This window comes from Gadus chalcogrammus, chromosome 15, assembly GCF_026213295.1.
Source record: "Gadus chalcogrammus isolate NIFS_2021 chromosome 15, NIFS_Gcha_1.0, whole genome shotgun sequence".
NCBI lineage: Eukaryota > Metazoa > Chordata > Actinopteri > Gadiformes > Gadidae > Gadus > Gadus chalcogrammus.
This window is the reverse complement of record NC_079426.1, coordinates 20,254,029-20,277,869: the sequence shown is the minus strand read 5'-3', so window position 1 is coordinate 20,277,869 and position 23,841 is coordinate 20,254,029. Positions and strand designations below refer to the sequence as shown.

The 23,841-nt window shown below is 43.3% G+C and overlaps 1 protein-coding gene across 3 annotated transcripts in view; it reads left to right on the top strand.

The window, feature by feature from the left end:
• The window catches only part of kcnh1a (potassium voltage-gated channel, subfamily H (eag-related), member 1a), a 50,299-nt gene that overhangs the window by 22,325 nt on the left and 4,133 nt on the right, over positions 1-23,841 (top strand). For 2 of the 3 annotated variants that reach the window (XM_056609145.1, XM_056609144.1), the window contains 9 exons: positions 838-944; positions 1,412-1,540; positions 1,975-2,093; positions 3,488-3,880; positions 9,683-9,840; positions 10,719-10,990; positions 15,070-15,269; positions 19,520-19,772; positions 21,570-21,766. In XM_056609145.1, coding sequence (XP_056465120.1) covers positions 838-944; positions 1,412-1,540; positions 1,975-2,093; positions 3,488-3,880; positions 9,683-9,840; positions 10,719-10,990; positions 15,070-15,269; positions 19,520-19,772; positions 21,570-21,766 — 1,828 coding nt within the window. Of the gene's footprint in view, positions 1-837; positions 945-1,411; positions 1,541-1,974; positions 2,094-3,487; positions 3,881-9,682; positions 9,841-10,718; positions 10,991-15,069; positions 15,282-19,519; positions 19,773-21,569; positions 21,767-23,841 lie in introns of all 3 variants that reach the window. The other variant, XM_056609146.1, reaches the window with a different exon arrangement.

The following is a 23,841-nucleotide window of genomic DNA, read 5'->3' as shown; positions in this document are numbered from 1 at the left end:
ATGCTGTTTCTGGTGACATTTCTGTTGTCCAGGGGCCTGTAAGCTCTTATTTTGGTGCTACCTGGTGCTTTGCTTACCCCTGTGTGCACGCTAGGTGTGCGTAACCAAGGGCAACTAGGATCCAGAGAGCCTGTCCAAACTGTATTTATTATTGATGTTTGCCGTCGCTGTAATGTTAACTTTACCGTGATTCCACCAGGGATGGCATCTGCTGGTCTATGTGCAGTTATGGTCTCTTGACGTGTATTCGTTTGTTTGTTTTGGTGTTCAGCTAACCCTCTGCTGGATACTTACCGGCTGTGTAATGGATTCCTTCACATTCTAGGCTTTCTAAACTGTTAACATCACCTCACACTGCCTTTAAAGGCACGAGTGTGTGGCTGTGTTAGTGGCGGCAGTGTGTGTGTGTGTCTGTCTTTGTCAGGGTCTTTGTTTGCATGCAGGTCCGTGAACCACCTTTCTGTGCGTGTGCGTGCAGCGTCACAACGTGGCCTCATTAAAAGCACCCTTCCCGCTGAATTTCATCTCAAACTCCTGGGTTATATTTAGAACATGCTAGAACATGCAGCTTCTTAGGGTGGCAGTAACAGGCACAGTGAGACGAATGTGAGCACCACGTGGTTATATAGGCTCATGGATGCTTGACCCCCCTGCTCCTCGCACATGCCGTCAGCAGATTGTATAGAAATGTACACAAATCGACATCAAGAACACACCATTGTCATGTATAAACATATGTTGTATTCTACAAATACTTTTCTGTCTGATTTAACAAAGATTTCTGTTAAAAATATAAATAAAATATATTTTTCTCATTCCTTATCAACCTTTTTACAGCTTCATGTATGGGGAGCTCACAGATAAGGACACGAGTGACAAAGTGCGGCTAACGTTTGAGAACTATGAGATGAATTCCTTTGAAATACTAATGTACAAGAAGAACAGTAAGTAGCACTACCAAGTCTGGAGGGGGTGGGGGGGGGGGTAACTTTTACATGCAAATGCATTCAGGCTAAGTAGAGTTCAAAGACAACCCAAAAGTATTGTACCTCTGTATTAATTATTGGCAGACCTTGGATATTCAACACAGATATGCTTATTATATTCCAAAATCTATAGCTTCACCCTCCTATTTCTACAAGGTGATAATACACAATATTGATAGTATTACTACCAATACACTAAAATTATATTGTTTGCCCAATACCTACATAATTACACAATAGATGGGTTAACCCTAATCCTATTAAATAATATATAAATGAATACCTTTGGTTAACATGAACCCCATTAACTAAGCTATAATTAACACCATTATTAAACATGGCAACCTTAGTAAATGATAACTAGACCATTAAAGTTATCTGTTAATTAACTTTAAGTTAATTGTTAGTTAATGCTTACGTTTCAGGAACGCCTGTCTGGTTCTTCGTAAAGATCGCTCCGATACGAAACGAGCAGGAGAAGGTGGTCCTATTCCTCTGTACCTTCAGTGACATCACAGCCTTTAAACAGCCCATCGAGGACGACTCTTCCAAAGGTTTGGGTCAGCAAATAACAGTGCAGCTGTTTCTATGGAACCATACATAAAGCTGCCCACCAGATGTGTGATGCTGCTGAATAAAACCATGCTGCTGTATCGCAAAGGGATAAAAAAGTATTTTTACAAGTTTATTTAGAAACCGGCATCATCCGTCAGTTAGAGGAAAGCTGTTCTGAGTGCTTTATTTCATTAATTCATCACTATTGTTATTCCCCCAAGAATGTCAGAATTCATGCTATAAACAATTGTTGAATTTTTCTCATATTCTCAGTAAAGTGAGTATCATTCCTGAATCAAAGTTTATAATTTAAGCCCCTGTCAGTCTGTCTCCTCAGAAGCCACGTGCATAAGCAAAAGCTTGACCTCAGTGTGCTCAAAAACCCACCTTGTCATATGTGGGAAGGTAAGTAACCGGATCCTCTGGTCCGCAGGCTGGGGGAAGTTTGCCCGTTTGACCCGTGCCCTGACCAGCAGTAGAGGAGTGCTGCAGCAGCTCCAACCCACCGTCCACAAAGGAGAGAACGTCCACAAGCACTCGCGCTTAGCTGAGGTACAAGTAGTTCCTGAAGGGGTCAAGGGTTGCGCTCTTTATGACGGTGGCATCCCACACACCAACTCCTCTCCACATATCCACAAACCAACAACACACCAGGATCAATACACCTATCATGATTAATGAAATGTGCTTGTATTGCCGTGGCCCTTTAGTGATGTAGTATAGTCATTGTCTTGGAGTAGATCTGAGATGTAAAGCATTCATTCATTCCGTTTTGAAATCGTAAAGATTATTGTAGATTATTATAAGTGTCTACTGCAACAGTGGAACTTAAACCCCAGGCTCCAGCACTGGCTGCAGTCTGGGCAGGGATGAGTTAATATATAATGAGAACTAACTTTGATGTGACTGCAGCACCTTGGCCTTCTGAGCCCTTCTATATAGGAAATCCTGTTATTATAAATTATTATAACATTTGTGAAGAGCTGAGATGATTGTTTTATTAACACTGCTATTGTAATTACTAAACCAATATTGCTGGCTTAGTCATCAGTACCAAGCACCAAAGCTTAAAATAATACTCCTATAGCAATGTGCAGCAGGGTATAGTGTACGAGGACAGGGTTAGTAACCTGGAGGCAGGGAAGCAGTGAGGGGGCTTTTATCGTTCTTTTCATATATATTTCATTGCGCTCTTACTTCTCGTGCCATGTGGAAGATGAACAAAAGCCTGTGTTGCGCTGGGGCTCCTGCCAGGCCAGTTGAGCTCTGCTCAGTGCTGGAGAATCTCACGCAGCCCGAGCATGACTGCTGGCGTGGGGCCAAGCTCAGGTTGGAAAGGGGGCGGGGGACTTTCAAGAAACAAGGTATTTTTAGGGCTTCCTCTTTAAAATTGATTTTGTATACATATGAAAGGCCTCGTGGACAGATATAATGAATTAACGCCCTGTGTTATGGATGTGCTGTTTTGATTGATGAGACAGCATCCCCCTTAGCAGGGGCTGTCAAGATATGCACAGTGATGCATTGTTGCTCAGGATTAGGGATGGTGTTTAACTGCAGATCCGATCATAAAAGACTTGCAACGTGTTGCCCAGGTCCGTGTGTGTTTCACTGGTGGGTCACCATATAAAGCTCCATCCGGTTAATTCAATACAGTCCAAAAAAAGTCTCCCCCAATCTGTAATAGTTAAAATACTATAATGAACTATTATACTATAACTCTATGTAATTGTATTATTCCAAAAGAAACAAAAACTACATACAGTATATTTATATATATATATATATATATATATATATATATATATACTGTATATATATAAATGTATGTATGTACACCCAAGATGCACAAAATCTGTGGCATGATGGATCAAAGTTTTTGGAGTGCTTTTGGTTTTGTTTGGTTGACCTCTGACCCCTACGTTCTCCTACACCCGGCTCCCCAGGTGCTGCAGCTGGGCTCCGACATCCTACCTCAGTACAAGCAGGAGACGCCGAAGACCCCGCCCCACATCATCCTGCACTACTGCCTCTTCAAGACCACTTGGGACTGGGTGATTCTCATCCTCACCTTCTACACGGCCATCATGGTGCCCTACAACGTGTCCTTCAAGACCAAGCAGAACAACGTCACATGGCTGGTGCTGGACAGCGTGGTGGACGTCATCTTCCTGGTGGACATCGTGCTCAACTTCCACACCACCTTCGTGGGGCCCGGCGGCGAGGTCATCTCCGACCCCAAGCTCATCCGCATGAACTACCTGAAGACCTGGTTCGTGATCGACCTGCTGTCCTGCCTGCCCTACGACATCATCAACGCCTTCGAGAACGTCGACGAGGTGAGTGAGTGTGTGTCTGTGTGTGTGTGTGTATATATGTGTGTGTGTGTGTGTGTGTGTGTGTATGGGGGGGAGGAGGGGTCTTTTCATTGAATTGTCCTTCTGTGCTTTAGTGTTTTTTTTTAGATGGAATACATATTTTATGTCCTTGAGCTGGTCTCTATGGGAGGGGGAGGTTTGACTGGTGTGACATTAGAGTCTCTTTAACCCCCTAATTGGAAAGGATGCACATACTTACCCATGTGTGCATGTCATGTGCTAATTATGCATTCATTAGCCGGCAGGCATCCCATAGCATGTGCCTGCTATGTATACTTCATAACTGTTAAAAATTCCATGAAGTTTGATGATTTGTTTATTTTACTGGAAAATAAGCAGATTTGGATGCTACCTCTCGCTCTAAAGCCCTGGAGTCATAGCATGGAGGTTGTGGTCCAGTCAGAGTAATGAGCGAGGGCTACACAAAGTGTTGCTGAGGAGTCATGCTGTTCCCTGCGCCTTGTCACCATCGCCCCCCGCCGCTACCATTTTAACACCTCACGGAAGTCGGCATAAGGTCTGAACTGGGGTCAACCACGTGGTCCGTTGTGTAACGATGCGTTTGAACCAAGTGCTAAAGGACAAAATCCGTAGGCACTGTGATTTACCAGCGGCGGTCTCAAACCTCCCCTCTCTTCTCTCCAGATGCATTTCTCATTTACACAATTTCAAACTTGAAAGAGCGTATTCCCAGTGCGCTCTCCCCCTCACCTCGACAGCTCGTCACACGCTGGCTCGATGGGACAGTCATGAGAAGAGGCCGTTGGAAGCCTCTGTCTCCCTCTGTTCGCTGTCATATTAGGGTTGTGTTGCATTTTGCGACGCTGCCGTTCTGAACAACAGAGCGGAGACTCAGCTGTGAGACAAATTTATTACAATTAGCATCTGTTTTCATTTTCATGACGGCACAAATTGAAGGTAAGATAAAACGGTTGACTTCATAGTACATCAGTCAACAGTCCACACTTCTCAGACATAGATGTACATGCGGGCAGGTTGTGTTAATGTTTTGGAAGACTAGATCAAGTGTTTACATGCTGGCACAGTGGTCTGCACCAGTGTCTCATTGGAATTCAGTTCTCTCTGATGCATTGAAGACGTAATGTTCCTTGGGATGAGATGAGGTGATTTCTGTTTTACGCACACACACACGCACCACAGACACACACACACACACACACACACACACACACACACACACACACACACACACACACACACACAGGAATAACCAAAAATAGAATACACATTTACAGATTAAATGAAGCCACTGTGACCTGTGCATGGCAGTTTTCATTGTGTGTATGCATATTTGTCGGAGTGTGTGTGTGCATGCATATGTATCCTTAATTGTCACTTCTCAACATTTGCGTGTTTGTCTATCTGTGACTGTACTAGTGTATGTGTGTGTGTGTGTGTGTGTGTGTGTGTGTGTGTGTGTGTGTGTGTGTGTGTGTGTGTGTGTGTGTGTGTGTGTGTGTGTGTGTGTGTGTGTGTGTGTGTGCGGTTCTGCCACTGTGCAGAAATGGCATGTAGAATGCTGTTGAAGCATTTGGAAAATCCCACGTGTAAACCAGAGGTAGCAAGACCCATCAGTAACACACGCATACGCACGCACGAACACACACACACACACACACACACACACACACACACACACACACACACACACACACACACACACACACACACACACAAACACACCAGGCCCTATGAAAAGATGTGGCTGTGCTTTAAGGCCTCGTTGCCGGGAGGGTTAAGGCAGGTTGTATTGCACCAACAGCATTTTGACCAAGTCTCTTCTTTCAGAGTTTCAGCAAGAATGCTTGAAGCAAGTGCAAAATACTGAGAGGTCAGGAGATGGGAAAAACAAAAACACAAACCATTCAGACTTATTGCGATGACTGTGCATGTGCATATTTTTATGCTTGGGCACTACCAGAGGATTTATATGTTTACAGAGAAGATCCAATTTAAAATCGGTTGCTGATGTTTTCTAGCTAAACTATAACTCCATTGTGAGACAGCAATCCCCACTGTTTATTTTCTTTCGTGAGTGTTTGTTTGTTTGTTTGTTTGTTTGTTTGTTTCATGAGTGGATCTGGCAAAGATGACTTACAATTATGCACTTCGTAGATAATTTGTTGACTTGGCTTTCACAGTAATTAATGACTTCAGTCTCACTTCAGACTCTCAAGGGGCATGTGTGGGCAGAGCAGATGGGCAAACACATGAAATGCTTGCTAAATGCATGTTGCTTCAACAATTATTTTGCGATAATAAGCCTACACTTTTCCTTTCATTTGACACATTCAATAATAGATTATCTCATCTTTTGAGTTAATTGCTTATCACTGAATATTGTTTCCCATTTCCCTTTTATTTTCTTTCTCATCTGTATGTTTTGATTGCATGCCCCCTCTCCCGCTCTTCCATGGGACGTGGCGGAAGAATTGGAATCATGGAGCTGTCACTCAAGTAGGCTCCAGTTTTATCTCATCGATTCCGTGAGGATTTGATCCATTTACCTCTAGGAGCATGAATGCCCTCAGTTGTTATCAACGCACAGTGTTTGGTAAAGAGCACACGAGTATTGCTGTAAGACTGGCCTGGTTACTGTGAACAATCATGGACAGGTATCACATCCTTTCTTTTTTGGCAGTTTCAAATGCTGACATAGTAATAACTTTAATCATTAAGAAATAATAGTATAATTGCCAAGTACAGAGCATTGCGGTGAAATCCACATCCATATTATTTCTTATATATAGTCATGTTCAGCTACATGTTGACCCAGGCCCAGGTCATGAATGGACTCTTGTTTGTCACCCATTCATCACATGGCCGGTTCGATATTTTATTACCTGTGCTTCTTACTCTATTTTATTATATTATTTCCATCCATCATGACATAAAAAGTATATTTTTATTTCTAAAATGTTGGTTTTAGGCATTTCAATATTATAATGAGCGATGTTCATACTGGGGTATTAATGGCACCAAGCATCAGAGAGATCTGTGAGATATTTTCACATATTAGAACGGATGCACAGTAATAGTATGACCGGAACATTCATAACTAACAGCAGTTAACAGTAGATATTAGATATGTAAAAACAATACAGTTACCAGGATGTAATAAGGTGGGAGGCCAAAAACATTTATTCAGAAGACAAATAGAATTTGATGTGTTTACAATGCCAGCTATTCCCCTGTCCGTCTCGTTATTATGTATTGCATTTATCTTTGTCCGTATGCTAGCAGTGAGTCCCAGCAGCTCATTAAAGCCAATATACAGAGCCGTTGCGTTGTGGTCAGCAGAATCCCCCTGTCAAGAACCCATCCAATCCATTCAATGCAATCTGCTATGGTAGAACTTATTTCTGTGTGTGTGTGTTAGTGTAGGATTAGTGCTAGTCTGGCCAGTGTGTTGCTTTTAGCTCCCTCACATCCGTTTGCATTGGGGTTCCTGGTGTCAGCAAGACAGTCCCCTGGAGGGTCGGTTTCTGTTGATAGGAAGGGTTAGGGTTACCCTGTTTTCAATCTTCATTTTGGACCGTAATGGAAGTCTACGCCACAAAGCTCCACTATACTTGATACATTGTGCCCACTACTACGATACACATGGGCCAAATCCCAAAGTGAGCCCTGAGGACTAAGGACTAAGGACTCACAGACTTAATTGATCTCAGGTGCCAAGGGAATGAGTATGTGAGGCCACATGGGCTCAGATAGGAATATATGGGATTTGGACAGCACTTCACGAGAGCACATGTTACCTTGGCAACGTTTATTGACAAAGATGTTGCTGACACTTGCCGGTTTGGGAATTCTCATTTTTAGTTTTTTTTTTGTTATTTTGTAAATGCAATGAAAACAATCGGCTACAGCAATTTATTGATATTAAAAAATATAATTTTTACTTTTGAATACTTCAGTATAAAGGATGTATTGAATAGTTTAGGTGATTATTGACCTACACATACTAATCATAAGTCAGAACGGGCTACATTTGGCTGAATTATGAAAGGTATAATTAGTAATATGAAGAGCCGTTTGGGAGCCAAAAGAGCCGGCTCTTGTTGGTGAGCTGATCCAAATCATCTGAAAAAAAAAGCTTGAAATTCCCATCTGGTCGCGCATTGACAGTAGCGTTGTCTTGTTGTTTACCTTCCTAATTTCCGGATTTCCGTATGGTCTCCGCGGTAAACGTCACAACGCTTTCAACTGTGGGTAATTCCCTTACGTGAAGTCTGCACTGATGCAGACTCAAGGAAAGGGCTCGGTAAGTGTGGACTCAAACCACTCGCCCTTTGGAATTCGACATTGGGATAGCCCTAAAGCCTTAATAATTTCGCGAGAACGCACAACAAAGTCTGTGAGTCCTTGAGTCTGGACATTGGGATTGGGCCACTGTGACCCCAAGATTTTTGTACACACCCCACTGTTCCATCTTGCATGTCAGGGTAGATGTGTTGCATTTCTCCCCCCACTGCTCATTGGCACTGAGCCTTGTCTGTCAGCAAGAGGCGGGATCAGTCGAAGGCATCTGTTAGCGCTCTACCCGATGAACCAACGGGGCGCCCCGGATCAGCCTCTGTTTAACTGGATGTAACTAGGAGCGAGGCTCTCCAGTCTCAGATAATTGATTTGAAGAAAAAGCAAAAGCAGTAAAGAGCAGGGGGGTTGGCAGGGAACTGTCATCAGATCAAGTGTCACCAATTTGCTGCAGTAGTGCAGTAGTAGTCCCACTGCTCACCACGGCACATTACTGAGATCAATCACCTCGCACACACACGCACGCACGCACACACACACATACATGCATGCAGACACACACACACACACACACACACACACTCACACTCACACTCACACTCACACATCACCAATACCTATGCCACCACACAAGAGAAATCCCATCCTCTGGCCGGTATTATTGCTGTTGTCGCTATGAATTTATCACCCTGTGGGGTTCCAATACGGAGTAGCATAAACAGTAAGCCTGTCCATATAACGAATGCACAATTAGATCCAAGCACAGTATCATCGTAGTTTGAAGGTCCTATCTATTCAAACCAAATCTTTTCTTTTAAACGTGCTACTTTTCATAGTTGTCAAAAGGAGAGAAATATGATGAAATGTCGTCTAGCCAAACTTAGGTTTCAATATTCATTTACTGACTACATATTATGGTGCTTCTGGGAGTGGTCAGTCATCATCACTCGCTTTGTAGTTAAGTTCATCTTAAGGATGTGGGAAACATTCACATATTGTAGATTCATTTACAATTTTGTTTTGTTGTTGAAGAATTCGAAAATGTTGGGACAGTTATCTTTAGGAATACAATTTACAGTTTATAGAAATGTTTGTGTTTTTTAATGGAAAACACACCAGTCTCCACTGGTTCTTGTCGATGTGGCCCGGTTCTGCCTTCAGGAATGATTGAATATTCTGCAAATTGTTTCACGTCTATGTTTTATTAATTATAGGCTTTTTAGCACATGCACACAGACACCCACAAGCCCACTCACAAAATCTTAAATTACACAAAAGTACAATCGTGGCTATATTGCTGTCATGGCAACATTCATAAAACACACACACATTCACACACACACATGTCACACACACTGTGACAACATTTGATAACAAACACAATATTGCCTATTTAGTCCAACATCCGTGGCAGGCTATTAAAGTGTTGTCCTGTGTTCCTGACATCTTAACCTCTGTTCTCCCCCTGTGTCCCTCCAAATGAAGGGGATCAGCAGCCTCTTCAGCTCCCTCAAGGTGGTCCGCCTGCTCCGTCTGGGCCGAGTGGCCCGCAAGCTAGACCACTACATCGAGTACGGGGCCGCCGTGCTGGTCCTGCTGGTGTGTGTGTTTGGACTGGCGGCCCACTGGCTCGCCTGCATCTGGTATGGAGGTTTCAGGTCCACATCCTACAGCGTTGTGTATGCTATGCTATGCTACAGTCTACCCTATGATGCTACTACTACTATACCACACGCTTCGCTGCTATACTATACTGTACAACATTCTACAATACTGTACGTAACTACTGATACTTTACCATGCTATAACATAGTATGGTATAATATGCTATACTATCACATACTATTCCATACAATGCCGTACTATACTATAGTAAATATAGAATAGCAAAATATAGCATAGTAAATATTCTATATTATACCGTCCTATAGTGTGCTACACTTTATAATAATTTAAAATGCTATGCTAATATAATATGCTATACTATGCTCTACTATACTAAAGTTGAATAAACTATACTATACTTACATAAATCAAGATGTAATACTTTTTATAATATGCTAAACTACACGACCATACTTTATGACACTATACTATACATTCCCATGCTCCCATACTATACTATACTTGTATGGATAATATAAGAGAGGAGTACAGCACTCAGACTAGCAGACGGGTGTAGAGTGGAAGTCTGAAAAACGAACAGATGAAATTGTAATGTTTGCAATAGAGTTAAGGGGAGATTGTGTTTATGACAGTAGAGAGCAGAAACTGCGTTTTAATACCTACTACTGACACCGGATTCAACCTAGATATGTATTGCGGCTACCCAGTCCTGCTGGCAGCTTGTTTGTTGAAGTTGTAGCAGCGTCACATATGCCTGCCGCCTCCTATTATCACAACAACAGCAGCCATGTTAAGTAACGGTTGCTATGATAACAGCTGTTACCACGAGTCCTTTTCACAAACGGTTCACACCGACCCCAACACGTCCTCCTCCTCCTCCGTCGCCTCCCGTCAGGTACAGCATCGGGGACTACGAGGTGATCGACGAGGACACCAACATCGTGCGCCTGGACAGCTGGCTCTACATCCTGGCCGAGACGGCGGGTACGCCCTACCGCTTCAACGCCAGCGGCTCCGGCAAGTGGGAGGGCGGGCCCAACAAGGACTCGGTGTACATCACCTCGCTGTACTTCACCATGACCAGCCTCACCAGCATCGGCTTCGGCAACATCGCGCCCACCACCGACGGGGAGAAGATCTTTGCCGTGGCCATGATGATGATCGGATGTGAGTGTGACCGTCCTGTTTCTGTGTGTTTTGTGAATTGTTGTCAGGTATTAAAATGATCACATGATGATGGTCCTGACGGTGATGTTATACGTTATGAAAGAAGAGATAGATTTTTGACTTTGTAAATTTGAATGATGAAATAGGAAATGTAAGTCATTGAAAAGTGATAAATAGCATGTACACTCACAGTCTAATTCTTTCGGGAAAAAAAATCACGACTAATAAAACAACGCCGAAAAGGACAGATATTATAGTCATCATTATTATCTCAAGGCTAAGAAGTTGAACAACTTCAGGAAACAGGGTTTGATTGTGTTCATATATCAGCACACATTAAGTACACAGCACACCCGGAAGGCATCTTTATTTTCTCTTTGTTTATGATTGAATCGCTCTTCTGGAAGTTCTGCCTTTGTGAAGTGAATCAAATATTCTGTTTAGTTGGCAAGACGCATATAACTTGCTAACTTTGTGCTAATTAAGAAACATGCAGAGAGAGAGAGAAAGAGAGAGAGCCAGGGAGTTGGGGGAGAGAGGGAGGGGGGGAGAGATAGAAGAAAGGCACATTTCACAAGACCAGACAACCCATGCTCATTACCTGATTAGTTACATTTGGAGCCCTTGTGTAATTCCAAGTGTAAGTCAAGGTGCTGCATGGAGCACTTGGTAAGAATGGCTGCTGCCGTTGCCGCCGCATCTCCCGCAGCACTGCGGTCTTTGGTGGCAGGCCAATTACAGCGAGCGAACAGACGCACTACACCTGTTAAACTAGGCTGAAACGTCTCTAAAGAGAACTGTAAGGAGAGAGCACTTTTACCCATCATTGGTACAAAACAAAACCAACAAGTAACACAGTACCAAGAGGCCACGTTGGAGGATGCTCCGGGGCATAATCCCTGCTGGAAGTGGGAACAGGGACACCTTGGGAACCACCCCACCCCACCCACAAGATTAGTGTCTGAATAATGGAGAGAAATCCCACAAAACTAGTAGAATACGAGCTGGTTTATCCAATACAGCACGCGACGCGTTAAGAAACCACTCTTTAGTGTCACCACACTCGGGGAGAGAAGCGTCTAGAGAGCGGAGAGATGAAAGAGTGATGTGCGCAGAAAGCTTTTTGTTTCCTCCTCTCCTCCATCTTCTCCTCTCTTCCTCCTCCTATCCTCAACCCAAGACATTAAACATTTATTAGTAAGCTGCAGCTCTTTCCACAGCGAGCTGCGCTGAGCTGTTGTGTGTGACTGCATTCAGATACCAGCAGCAGTTCCTCAGAGAATAGCTGAGACCGCTGGATCAATGTACAAACACACACAACCACGCTCACACACACACACACACGCACACACGCCTACATACACACGAGCCGAAACGAATACACACACTATATATCACTGGCACACATGAAGGCAGGCGCACAGGCACAGCACACACACACACACACACACACACACACATATACACACACGCACACACACAAACACACACACACAAACACACACTATCACTGACACACATGAAGGCAGGCGCACACGCACAGGCACACAAACACACACGCAGACACACACCAACCACTCTAACCTAGTCTGAGACTGCAGCCCCCCACTCCCCCCACCCCCCCCATCATGAGTGCATTGTATTCTGTCTGCTGTTTTACACCTGGTGCTGATTCTGAATGCAATCGCCCCGGGCTAGCAGCCAGCTCACACACTCACAGGAGGCTCACACTGTACTACTCACACAGTATTCTGCTTTCGCTCACGCCTGCTCACTTCCTTTCTTTCGTCTGTCTCTCTCCGTCTGTCTCTCTCTTTCGCTCTCCTTTGATATTGTCTTTTTTTACAATGCGAAGAAGAGATCTCAGAAATGATCTGAGATCCTCAATATGTGGCACAACAGATCGCCTGCAGTGCACTAAGTCAGTGGTGCTTGGTGAGAACAACTCCCCCGTCCCACTGTTCCTCTGTCTCTATGAAATATGAATGCATTGATATACCGTGTTCTATTTTTACCATGTGCACCGCGCTGGCACCCGGAGATCACAGTGTGACAAGCATGGTGTAGCGCATCGAGGAGCTGAATCCAGGGACGTGTCGGGTAGTCTGTGTGTGTGTGTGTGTGTGGGGGGGGGGGGGGAATACATATGTCATGTTGCCATGGCAACCGATAGTCCGGAGCCCATTAATTTAGTGACAACTGTCTTGTAAATACCTTCAAACTAGCCAGCTGCTGGATTACGATACAAAGGTCCAAGCAAGGGAACGGCCTCATTGGTATGAGCTGCTATGAGATAATAAATGCTGCTCTGGTTGTAATTGCTCTTTAATTGTCAGACAGACGCTTGCTTGGTACCTTGCGAAGGATCTTGGTTTAGGTTTTTTCCTGTGAATTTGCCATACGAATCTCAACAAAATTATATATTTGTCAAAGTGACATATTTGACATTTGACAATTATATATTCTGACTAGTTTTGCTAGTTACACAACTTCAGACCTGTTAATGTGGACCTCTAAAGGTGTCACTTTCCAGATTTGTAAGGTGATATGATTTCTTTCCTCCTGCGGTTATGTAAGCACATGCTGAAAATGTACCCACTTTCTTTTAACCATGTGCACTTATCCTAAGAGCATGCATCAATATAATGAATTATGATTTCATAATATATGACATCCCTTATATTCATTATTACATCTATCATAGTCAGTGTACTGTATATGTGTATTAACAGATGCAAGCCCTGGGGACACTGCTGTAAAGTGACAGGGATGAAAGGAGTAAAGTTGTACTTATCGTTGCCCCTAAGGAGTTCATAGCGCTTTTTAATGAGCTATTATTCCCTGGATAGTGTAGCATCCCTTTGATAATGTACCATCAACACAACAACACAACAACAAAATACAAACACGCATGCAAAAACACACACACCACACTCATCCCTATCCCCCCCAACACACACACACAACCCACTAGCCACACAAGGCCAAACAAATACACATATGCTCTCTCACTGACATACATGCAGGCAGGAACATGCACGCGCACACACATACAAACACACACACACACACACACACACACGCACAGGCATACTGTCAAGGGTCGCTGTCATCATCTGAGGGTAATTGAAATGTGGGCTTGGCATGTTTTCTCTCAGTCCCCTCTAGAAGGGCTAATTAGGACCTCACTGCCAAGAGAACACCACACACACACACACACACACACACACACACACACACACACACACACACACACACACACACACACACACACACACCTAAGGTCTTTGATCTGTACACACTCTGCAGCTGTTTGTGCTGTGCCGTTGGCGTCCACACACCTTGTCTACATACTGCTGTACATATTGACATTTAGATGGTATTTCTATTAGTGTTCATATTCTATCACCAGGTGAACTCACAACACTGTCATCCATGAATATAGAGCGCTATGGGTATGGATATGGTATCTTTACTGCTATACTTTTTTAAGTCAAAGCCTAAATACACCTTTGTTTCATCTGTCAGCTATCAATAGATATATTAATCAATATAATTCATGACTCAAAGGACATTGGAAGGTAAAGGTTTTAATGCATATGTTGATTTTGTTGATATATATGTGAATATGCTTTTCCAGTTTGACAGTTTTCCTTATTGAAACCCTTCTAAATAGCACTTGTATGATAGCATCTTAAATAATACTTTCATGAACCGTATTTTTACTCACTGTTTCTACACTTGCCCACGCACATGGATTAATCACTTTCCATGTCAATTCTTTTTGACATTTTTGATAATTTGGCTTCCTAAAATTGACCACATTCTGTCCCCAAATATTGTGTGACACATATTTCAATAACCAAGCAGAGAAGTTCTGCTTGCCCCCAATGCCCCCCCATTGCATTGAAATTAAATGAAATATAATAATAATAATAATAATAATAATAATAATAATAATAATAATAATAATAATAATAATAATAACAATAATAATAATACATTTGATTTATAACGCACTTTCTCATCAATTCAAATATAATAAATAAAAAACTATCCCCCTCTTCTCTTTGAAACAGCCCTCCTCTACGCCACCATCTTCGGTAACGTGACAACCATCTTCCAGCAGATGTACGCCAACACCAACCGCTACCACGAGATGCTGAACAGCGTGCGGGACTTCCTCAAGCTGTACCAGGTGCCCAAGGGCCTCAGCGAGAGGGTCATGGACTACATCGCCTCCACCTGGTCCATGTCCCGGGGTATAGATACTGAAAAGGTATCTCGAACTGTAAGCCAGACATTCATTCACTTGCATGCACGAATGTGGTCTGTGTAGTTAGACCTGTGGCCTGTTTAGTGATCTGTGTGGACTGTTTAGTTAGGTGTGTGGTCTGTGTAACTAGACCTGTGGTCTGTTTAGTGATCTGTGTGGACTATATAGTTAGGTGTGTGGTCTGTGTGGACTATATAGTTAGGTGTGTGGTCTGTGTAGATAGACCTGGGGTCTGTTTAGTGATCTGTGTGGACTGTTTAGTTAGGTGTGTGGTCTGTGTAACTAGACCTGTGGTCTGTTTAGTGATCTGTGTGGACTATATAGTTAGGTGTGTGGTCTGTGTGGACTATATAGTTAGGTGTGTGGTCTGTGTAGATAGACCTGGGGTCTGTTTAGTGATCTGTGTGGACTGTGTAGTTAGCTAAGTGGTCTGTTTGGTGTGTTGTCTTCGTAGTAAGTTGTGTGGGCTGTTTAGCGAGCAAAGTGGTCTGTGTACTTAGCGGTGTGGTCTCTCTACTTAGCATCGTGGTCATGTAGTAAGCTATGTGCAGGGCTCTCAAGTCTCACGCATTCGGCGTGAGACACACGCAATTAAACCCATGCACACGCTCACACGCCACACGCCACACGCTCACACGCCACACCATTTGGGCCGCTATTTAAGAGTGGAACAGGTAGGAAACAAATGGGTTTCCCGTACGTAGGGTAACCAGACATCCTCTTTTGCCCGGACATGCCCTCTTTTTGAGACACACAGGATTTTATTATAGCCTCATACATGTTTACTTTGAATTTGCGTTGCGTTTGTCTGGGTCGTTCACAAACTAGTTGGCTACGCCCTCCCCTACTCAGTTCTGTTCGCTTTGCATTGGTGGAAGTGAGTAGGGGGGGTGGTTAAGTAGAGCCTTCAAATTGGACGGTTTGACTTACTTGAGTTACCGTCATGTTTTGTATTTATTTTTTTACCATTATTGTTTTATAGGGACAAACATTAACAAATCTCTCCTACAGGGGATTGATAAAGTTCTATCTATTGAACAGAAAGAAACACTTGTTCATACTTTACACACTTTACCACAGCATTGGCCTACTGAATGCCACAGATATATTTTAAGCATTGTACTGAATTCCACATAAATGTATAATTATGTTTTTGCACGTTTGCAAACGTTTAAAAGTTCAGGGAAAAGTATATGCCTCTACTGGTGTTGCTTAAGCCAATAGCCTTTTGAGGCAGTGTTGTTTCTGAATATTAGTGTTAAGGGCCAATAATGCTTACTATCAACATTAGTCACCATGTCTATGGACACATTTGTATGCAGTCACATGTTAATATACCCCCCCCCCCGCCGACAAAATCTCACTCTGAAACTTGAGAGCCCTGCTATCTGATTATGTAGCTAGCTGTATGGTCTGTATAATTAGTTGTGTGGTCTGTGTAGTTAGCTGTGTGGTCTCTCTACTTAGCATTGTGGTCATGTAGTAAGCTATGTGGTTAGGTAGCTAGCTGTATGGTCTGTGTAGTTAGCTTGGTGGTCTGTGTAGAATAGCTGTGTGGTCTGTTAAGGTAGCCTTGTGGTCTGTTTAGTGAGCTAAGGGGTCTGTTTATTGAGCAAAGTGGTCTCTGTAGTTAGCTCTCTGGTCTGATTAGTGAGCTGTGTGGTCTGTTTGGTGAGTTAAGTGGTCTGTGTAGTTAGCTAAGTGGTCTGTTTAGTGAGCTGTGTAATGATTGAGCTAGCTGTATGGTCTTTACAATTAGCTGTGTGGTCGCTGTAGTTAACTTGGTCATCAGTGTAGCTAGCTCTGTGGTCTATGTAGTTAGCCATGTGGGCTGTGTAGATAGCTGTGTGGTCTTGTAGTAGGCCATGTGTTCTATAGCTAGCTGTTTGGTCTGTGCTGTAAACTGTGGTCTGTGAAGTATTTTAAGCTAGCGGTATGGTCTGTACAGTCGGCTGTGTAGTCTCTGTAGTTAGCTTTGTGGTCTTCGTAATTTGTTGTGTGGTCTGTTTAGCTAGCTTTTGGTCTGTGTAGCTAACTCTTGGTCTGTGTAGTTAGCTTTTGTCTGTGTAGCTAGCTTTCGGTCTGTGTAGCTAGCGTTTGTTCTGTTTAGCTAGCTTTTGGTCTGTGTAGCTAGCTTTCGGTCCTCGTAGCTAGCTTTCAGTCTGTGTAGCTAGCTTCGGTCTATGTATCTAGCTTTCGGTCCGCGTAGCTAGCTTTCGGTCTGTGTAGCTAGCTTCGGTCTGTGTATCTAGCTTTCGGTTTGTGTAGCTAGCGTTTGGTCTGTGTAGCTAGCTTTTGGTCTGTTTAGCTAGTTGTGCGTTTGGCATGCAGTGTGTCTTGTTTTATTGATCGTTTTATTTTATGTCATATATATTTTTTATAATCATGCATGTGGACATTTTAATTTTATTGCATGTGGATGTTTTCTGTGTATGGAAGTGGTTGGCGTCCTAGTGTTAAAACCTCCAATACCCCCACCCCCACCCTCCCCTTTTCCACACATCCACACTACTGAAACTCAACTGGAGACAATTGGTCTCGGTGGCTAAAGAGTTCGACCAATCCTGGTATGGATGGTTACTAGCTGAAAGATGCCTACCGTTGTTAAACGTCTCTCTGATTGGTAGAATGGCACTCTGCATGTTTGTTCACCCTTTCAAAAAGGCAATGTTAAAATGCAGTTTTGCAAAAATATCGGTTTGTGTTTCTTTGGAAGGTGAAAGACTTTCAGAAGCATGACTAACTTTATATTGCATGACGGTAACAGTCACAGATGGGAGATCTCTTCATGTAGAGGATCAGGGGGAGGTGTGTGTGTGTGTATGTGTTTTTCCATTGTAGGTAAATAATGAACGACCTACCTAACTGTTACTCTTGTAAGGTAATTAATAAGTTAAATAATTATTAATACATAATCTGGGTTGGGCTCTTATCAACCCATCAACCTTGTGCCGTCTTTTCCAATTCAAGATTCACATATGCATTTGAAACGATAATATTCCTAAAATAAGAAAATAAAGACTAAACCCTCAATACAAATTATATGTGTCTCCTTGTTGACTGCTGCTTGTCATTTAACCTGTGTGCTTGACGCAGCCCAGACCCTCCCCAGGTGGCTGTGGAGTGACATTCACGTCCCTGCGCACTCCGTCCGGCGGAGCAGGTCAAGTTTATTTGTGTAGCCTCCTCTATCATGATTACAGTCACGCAGGGCTTCACAGGCTCGCATTAGACACCCCCCCACTGCCACTGCGCCCCCATAAGCCAACACAACACGACACAGTGTGAAGGGGAGGACATGAGATCAGGAAGGAACACGTAAGATGGATCCTTCGTTACAAAGGGGAGGGCTTGTGCCAGGTGGGCAGACATGAAATCGTATTAATGGGATTGTTTTGGAGTTAAAGTGTGCGTCCTTGGACAATAACACTATATTCTCCTGAAGAAACGGCAGAAGGGCTCGGAGAGATTAGGACAGGATCCCAGCTCTCTCTCCCTCTCTGCTAGTTGTGTGTGTTCCCAGTGTACCCCTGCAGCTAGATAGACAAACTTCAGCCCTAATTTACAGTGTCATCAATCAAATGATGGGAAGGGGAAAAATTGTCACCGGGGCCACAAATACGATCCACTACGCCACTACGAAGAACGTTTACTTTCTGCAGAATATAATTTTATAAAATTAGGTGTTAGTCGGTTTTCACTTTTACAGCACAGAAAGAAGATGAAAGTGTGTGCAATTTCCGTGTCAAATTCTAATTGTGCCTGTTCTCTTTGTGTTCAGTTCATAGTCTCAGGATGGAAAATGCAATCAACAGCTCTCTACAGATATTCATATTCTTCACTCCCTGCCACCTAAATTATTCAATACTCTTTGATGGACAACAGTATCTAAAAACTTAAAATGTCCATAATATATCACAAAGGGATCTTCTCCACCACACACTTACCAAAACCCTTGCAGGGTAAATGTCAAAATCTGTATTAATATGCATCTGGCGCAGTCTGAATGCCCCATAGATGTTTTGTGTTGTTCATAATTCCTGAAAGTATGAAACACTGTAACTTTATTCAACAGTACCGTCGCTGTAAGTGAGTCTAAAATCAATAGACATGACATGAGAAATGACATGAGATTGCAATTTAAAACAACATATTTCTGTTGCCCAACACTTCCCATCTGGACTTCCAAATCCCTTCAAACCACACTCTGTCCAATCGGTGTAACCGTCCATCCATCTCTGTCTGTGCTCCAGGTCTTGCAGATATGCCCTAAGGACATGCGAGCGGATATCTGTGTCCATCTGAACCGCAAGGTCTTCAAGGAACACCCCGCCTTCCGGCTGGCCAGCGACGGGTGCCTCCGCGCGCTGGCCATGGAGTTCCAGACCATCCACTGCGCCCCGGGAGACCTGATCTACCACGCAGGGGAAAGCGTGGACAGCCTGTGCTTCGTGGTATCCGGATCCCTCGAGGTCATTCAGGACGACGAGGTGGTGGCCATCTTGGGTGAGCTTTGACCTTTTGCACTCTCTTATGCCGGCCGTGTGAGATCTTGACCCAGGTTGATTGATGCATTGGTTGGAGAGGATGGGTTGTGTTGGAGGATTGGGCAGCCAATGCACACTCTTCTGTAGCAGAAGCGGCTCTTCCACAGAGGTGTCAACATTAGGATAAACACAGGTGGCGCTCAAAACAAAAATGATGGGTCTACTACTCTTAAGTACCAAAGGTAGACTTATCTTCAGAAGTGGAGTCTACTACCCGTGCCAGTTGCATTGAGTGTTGCATTGTTGATCTGTACAGTTTTTATTCTGAATAATGCAGACGTCAGTAGAATAGATCTTATATACTATAGTTTAATGCTCAGCTCATTAATTTAAGCGTTCACAACCCTAACGTGTCAGATCTTGTGCCATCTTGATCTCAGAACACGGAAGATTGCGTCTCAGTTGTATTTATTGTTGTGTGTTTATCTGCACCCTGTGTCCCCCTGATCAACCGCCTTTACAAAGGGAGTTTAGTGGTTTTCCTGAGCTGAGCCCTGGTCCCTCTCCAGAGGAGCCTCCGCTGAGGCAGACGGCCCAGGAGATCAGTGAAGCAAAAAGTATTATTGTAGCTGGAACTGGCCTCAAGCGCTGTCACTGGACGTGTTTAGAAAGAGCTTCCTTCTTACAGCGTGATGAATCAGACTGAAGAATGCCTGTTTCCGTTCCAGTTTAGTTAAGATGGAAACTTTGAGATGCAGGATAAGCAGAAATCAGGTTGTGTGTTAGTTAAAAGGTGGTGAAAAAGGTGGTGGAAAAGGTGGTGTGGATGTTTCACAGCTTCACAGTACGTCATCTTTATTTTTGTTTTTTCTTCCTATGATAAGAAAGCAAATAGTATTACTTCAAAAACATGAAGGACATTTAAAGAGATTCATTTTGGAGGATTATCAACCTTAGATTTAACCAATAGTTTCAAATAAAATAGCAGTTTCAACATTATCACAGTTTCTGTTTTATGTTTAAATAGCTTTAAAGTGAATGACAAGCCAAAATAAATAAGAAAACGAAACAAAAACAAGCAACCCTAGACATCGTATTGATGTTTTTTTGAGCCTCAAAGTAGGGGTCACAGTGACACATTGAATGTTAACACACAGACATACACACACGCACACGCAAGCACACACACACACACTCACACACACACACCGACAGACACACACACACACACACACACACACATATACACATACACACACAAAAATATATAAACACACACACACACACAAAACTACTGAACAGGGGATATGTTTATTGGAATTTAAGTTTTATTGTGGGGAACCTTTGACTTCATTGGTAATCTCTCGGTGACTCTGAGGCAATCAACACACTTTTAGATGAGTATTGCCCTCTTGGCTGGATTCACTGCAACAGACCGCCTGGTGATAGACTGTACTGCTGTAAACTCCACAAAGTGTCGGCTGACTATGAGGGGAAGGCAGTGTTCTCGCTGAGAGGTTGGGGGCGGTGGTGGTCAGTAAGAAAACAAAGATTGCAATTAGGGAACTACTTCAATGGAGCAAGTGAAGGAGTTTTGAACTAGAATGATGCTGCTTGTTGACTCAAGTACCTCATTTACATATTTTGTCTTCCAGGGTAGAGAATATAACATTTCTTAGATATATCTTCCCTGCTGAACAGGTGTAAACCATCCTTTACAATCAAAGAAAGATTTATAAAATAGTAACAGAAACAGATAGTTTTCCCCTGTGTGTTTGATTTTGACGTCTCACTGTGTACTGCTGTGTGTGCACAGGGAAGGGCGACGTGTTTGGGGACGTGTTCTGGAAGGAGGTGACCCTGGCTCAGGCCTGCGCTAACGTGCGAGCGCTGACCTACTGCGACCTGCACGTCATCAAGCGTGACGCTCTGCAGAAGGTGCTGGAGTTCTACACGGCGTTCTCCAACCACTTCTCCAGGAATCTGCTGCTCACCTACAACCTCCGCAAGAGGGTTGGTCGCATTCAACTCAAGTTTATTTATCTCTTGGCCATTCTTTCTTTCTTTTTTTCTTTCTTTTTTTCGCAAGAGGGTTAGTGTACTGGCTCACAGGTTTGCCTGCCATGATGTCACAGCATCAGTGAGAGGGCGTGCCATCAAGATACAATGCCTCACCCACTTATCTTCTTTCAAGAGGAATGCTGCAGCATAGCATATTTATCCACCAAACGTGTGGCACTCCTCACGAAATGTTTACATTGTGGTTTTGCAATGCTTTGTTTCATCCCGCTTGGTTTAGTAGCCTACAGAAGGGATGCAGCTAGCTTGTAATCCAATTACTAGGTAGTGGGAGATCTCTTTGGGAGAGTGGAATTAGGGAGATTATTTCAAAACATTTTCAGAAGTGCATCTTAAAGAGGCTTATAGTGTAATGTGTGGCTGATCTTTGTGCACAGCAGTGTCTGCACTGCATAGCTGCAGCCTGCCTAATGCAAAATGTGAAAGTGTTTACCCAATTAATGTTTCAATGTTTAACCCTCTGTCTTGCTAGAACACTTAAGTCAGAGGAAATGGAGGGGTCACGAATTAACTAGCCAAGTGAAAATGGGTTAATATGAAATTGGATTAGCTCCTTTCATTTACAGCTTCAGCAGTGTTCAGTGAGAGTATACTGTAGAAAAACACAGACAACGACTAAACTAGTATTGATTTGGGTTCTAATCACTGTATTATCAACGGCCACTGAAACAACCTTCTGAGTTCATGTTTGACCCGATGGCAATCAGGCCCAACCAAATCCTGAAGGAGAAAGCAGTGGCCCTAGCTTGGACTGCCCCAGATGGAGATTAACCTCCAACCAAGTGGGCAGGGACATCGCCATACATATCCCAACCCGGGCCTCCTCCTCCAATGAGAAATCTACAACAGTCACAGCGACCCCATGATCATAGCTACAAATCATTTTCATCCGTAATAGCATTCCCCCTCTTGGGAGGCTGCATAGGATTCAATAGCCTGCTAACAAAGTGGCAATCTCATCTAATGCCTCGGACTGGGCACTGGGGCCCTCGGCCTTCTACATCCATACAGTGGGGGAATCTGTGAACTGATTAAATGGATAGGCTATACTAAACACCATGTGGTTCTCACACTGCACACACACTCCCCTCTGCGCCTTCCAGGTTGGGGCAGATACCTTGAACACGTAGCTGCTTATAATGTCTCATTAGGAAAAGCAGAGATGTGTGTTATATATACAATGTGTTATAGTTAATATTGAAATTAATTTGACATGAAGAAAAGGGAAAGCAACGAGTCTCTCCTCATCATTCCCAGTGGATGGGCGGTGGCTTCAGTTGCCGGGGCTGTGAACAACCCGTAAATCTTTTTCAAAGTCCACAGAGATGCTCACAGCTTAAATGCTGCAGTTAAGATTTGAGAGTAGTAAAGACAGAGACCTGAAAGCAGCAGAAGGGAGTATGATTAAAAAAAAGTAAGAAAACGTGTGGAAATGTGGATGGATTTCCTGAGCCAATCAGGGAATAGCTGCCCCTGCTTGGTCATTAAAGAGCCGGAAGCGTTCTGGAATCAAGATGTCTCGTACAGAGGCGGTGCAGTCACACTGAACAGATGTTTCACTGAGGATTTCACTCACTAATTGCTGACGGATAGCAATGTCCTAACAAATGACACTCAAATAGTACATTTTGAGTCTTAAAGCTATGGATCAGTGTGTTGGTCAGAGCACTCCACTAAATGACCTGGGTTTGAGTAACTGGGGAGTGTGAGGCCCTCCAGGGAAAGCGCTGAGCAAAGCCTTTGTAACTAAGTGTAATGGGGTAATGAAGGCTGATGAAGACCACAGTGTTTCCTCTCCACCAATAGATTAAAACCACCATAGGATCAGGGTGGAGCAACGTTGAATTTGGCCGGAGTCTACCTTTTCAAATGTATGGTTTTTAAATTGGATTGTTTAGTTTAAGTTAATTTCTTCTTTTTCATGACGAATAGCAAAGTCAGGTAGGTTAGGAAACTTATTCTGAGTTAGTTATTTAGTAAAACATTATTGACATTATTATTGACTAAAA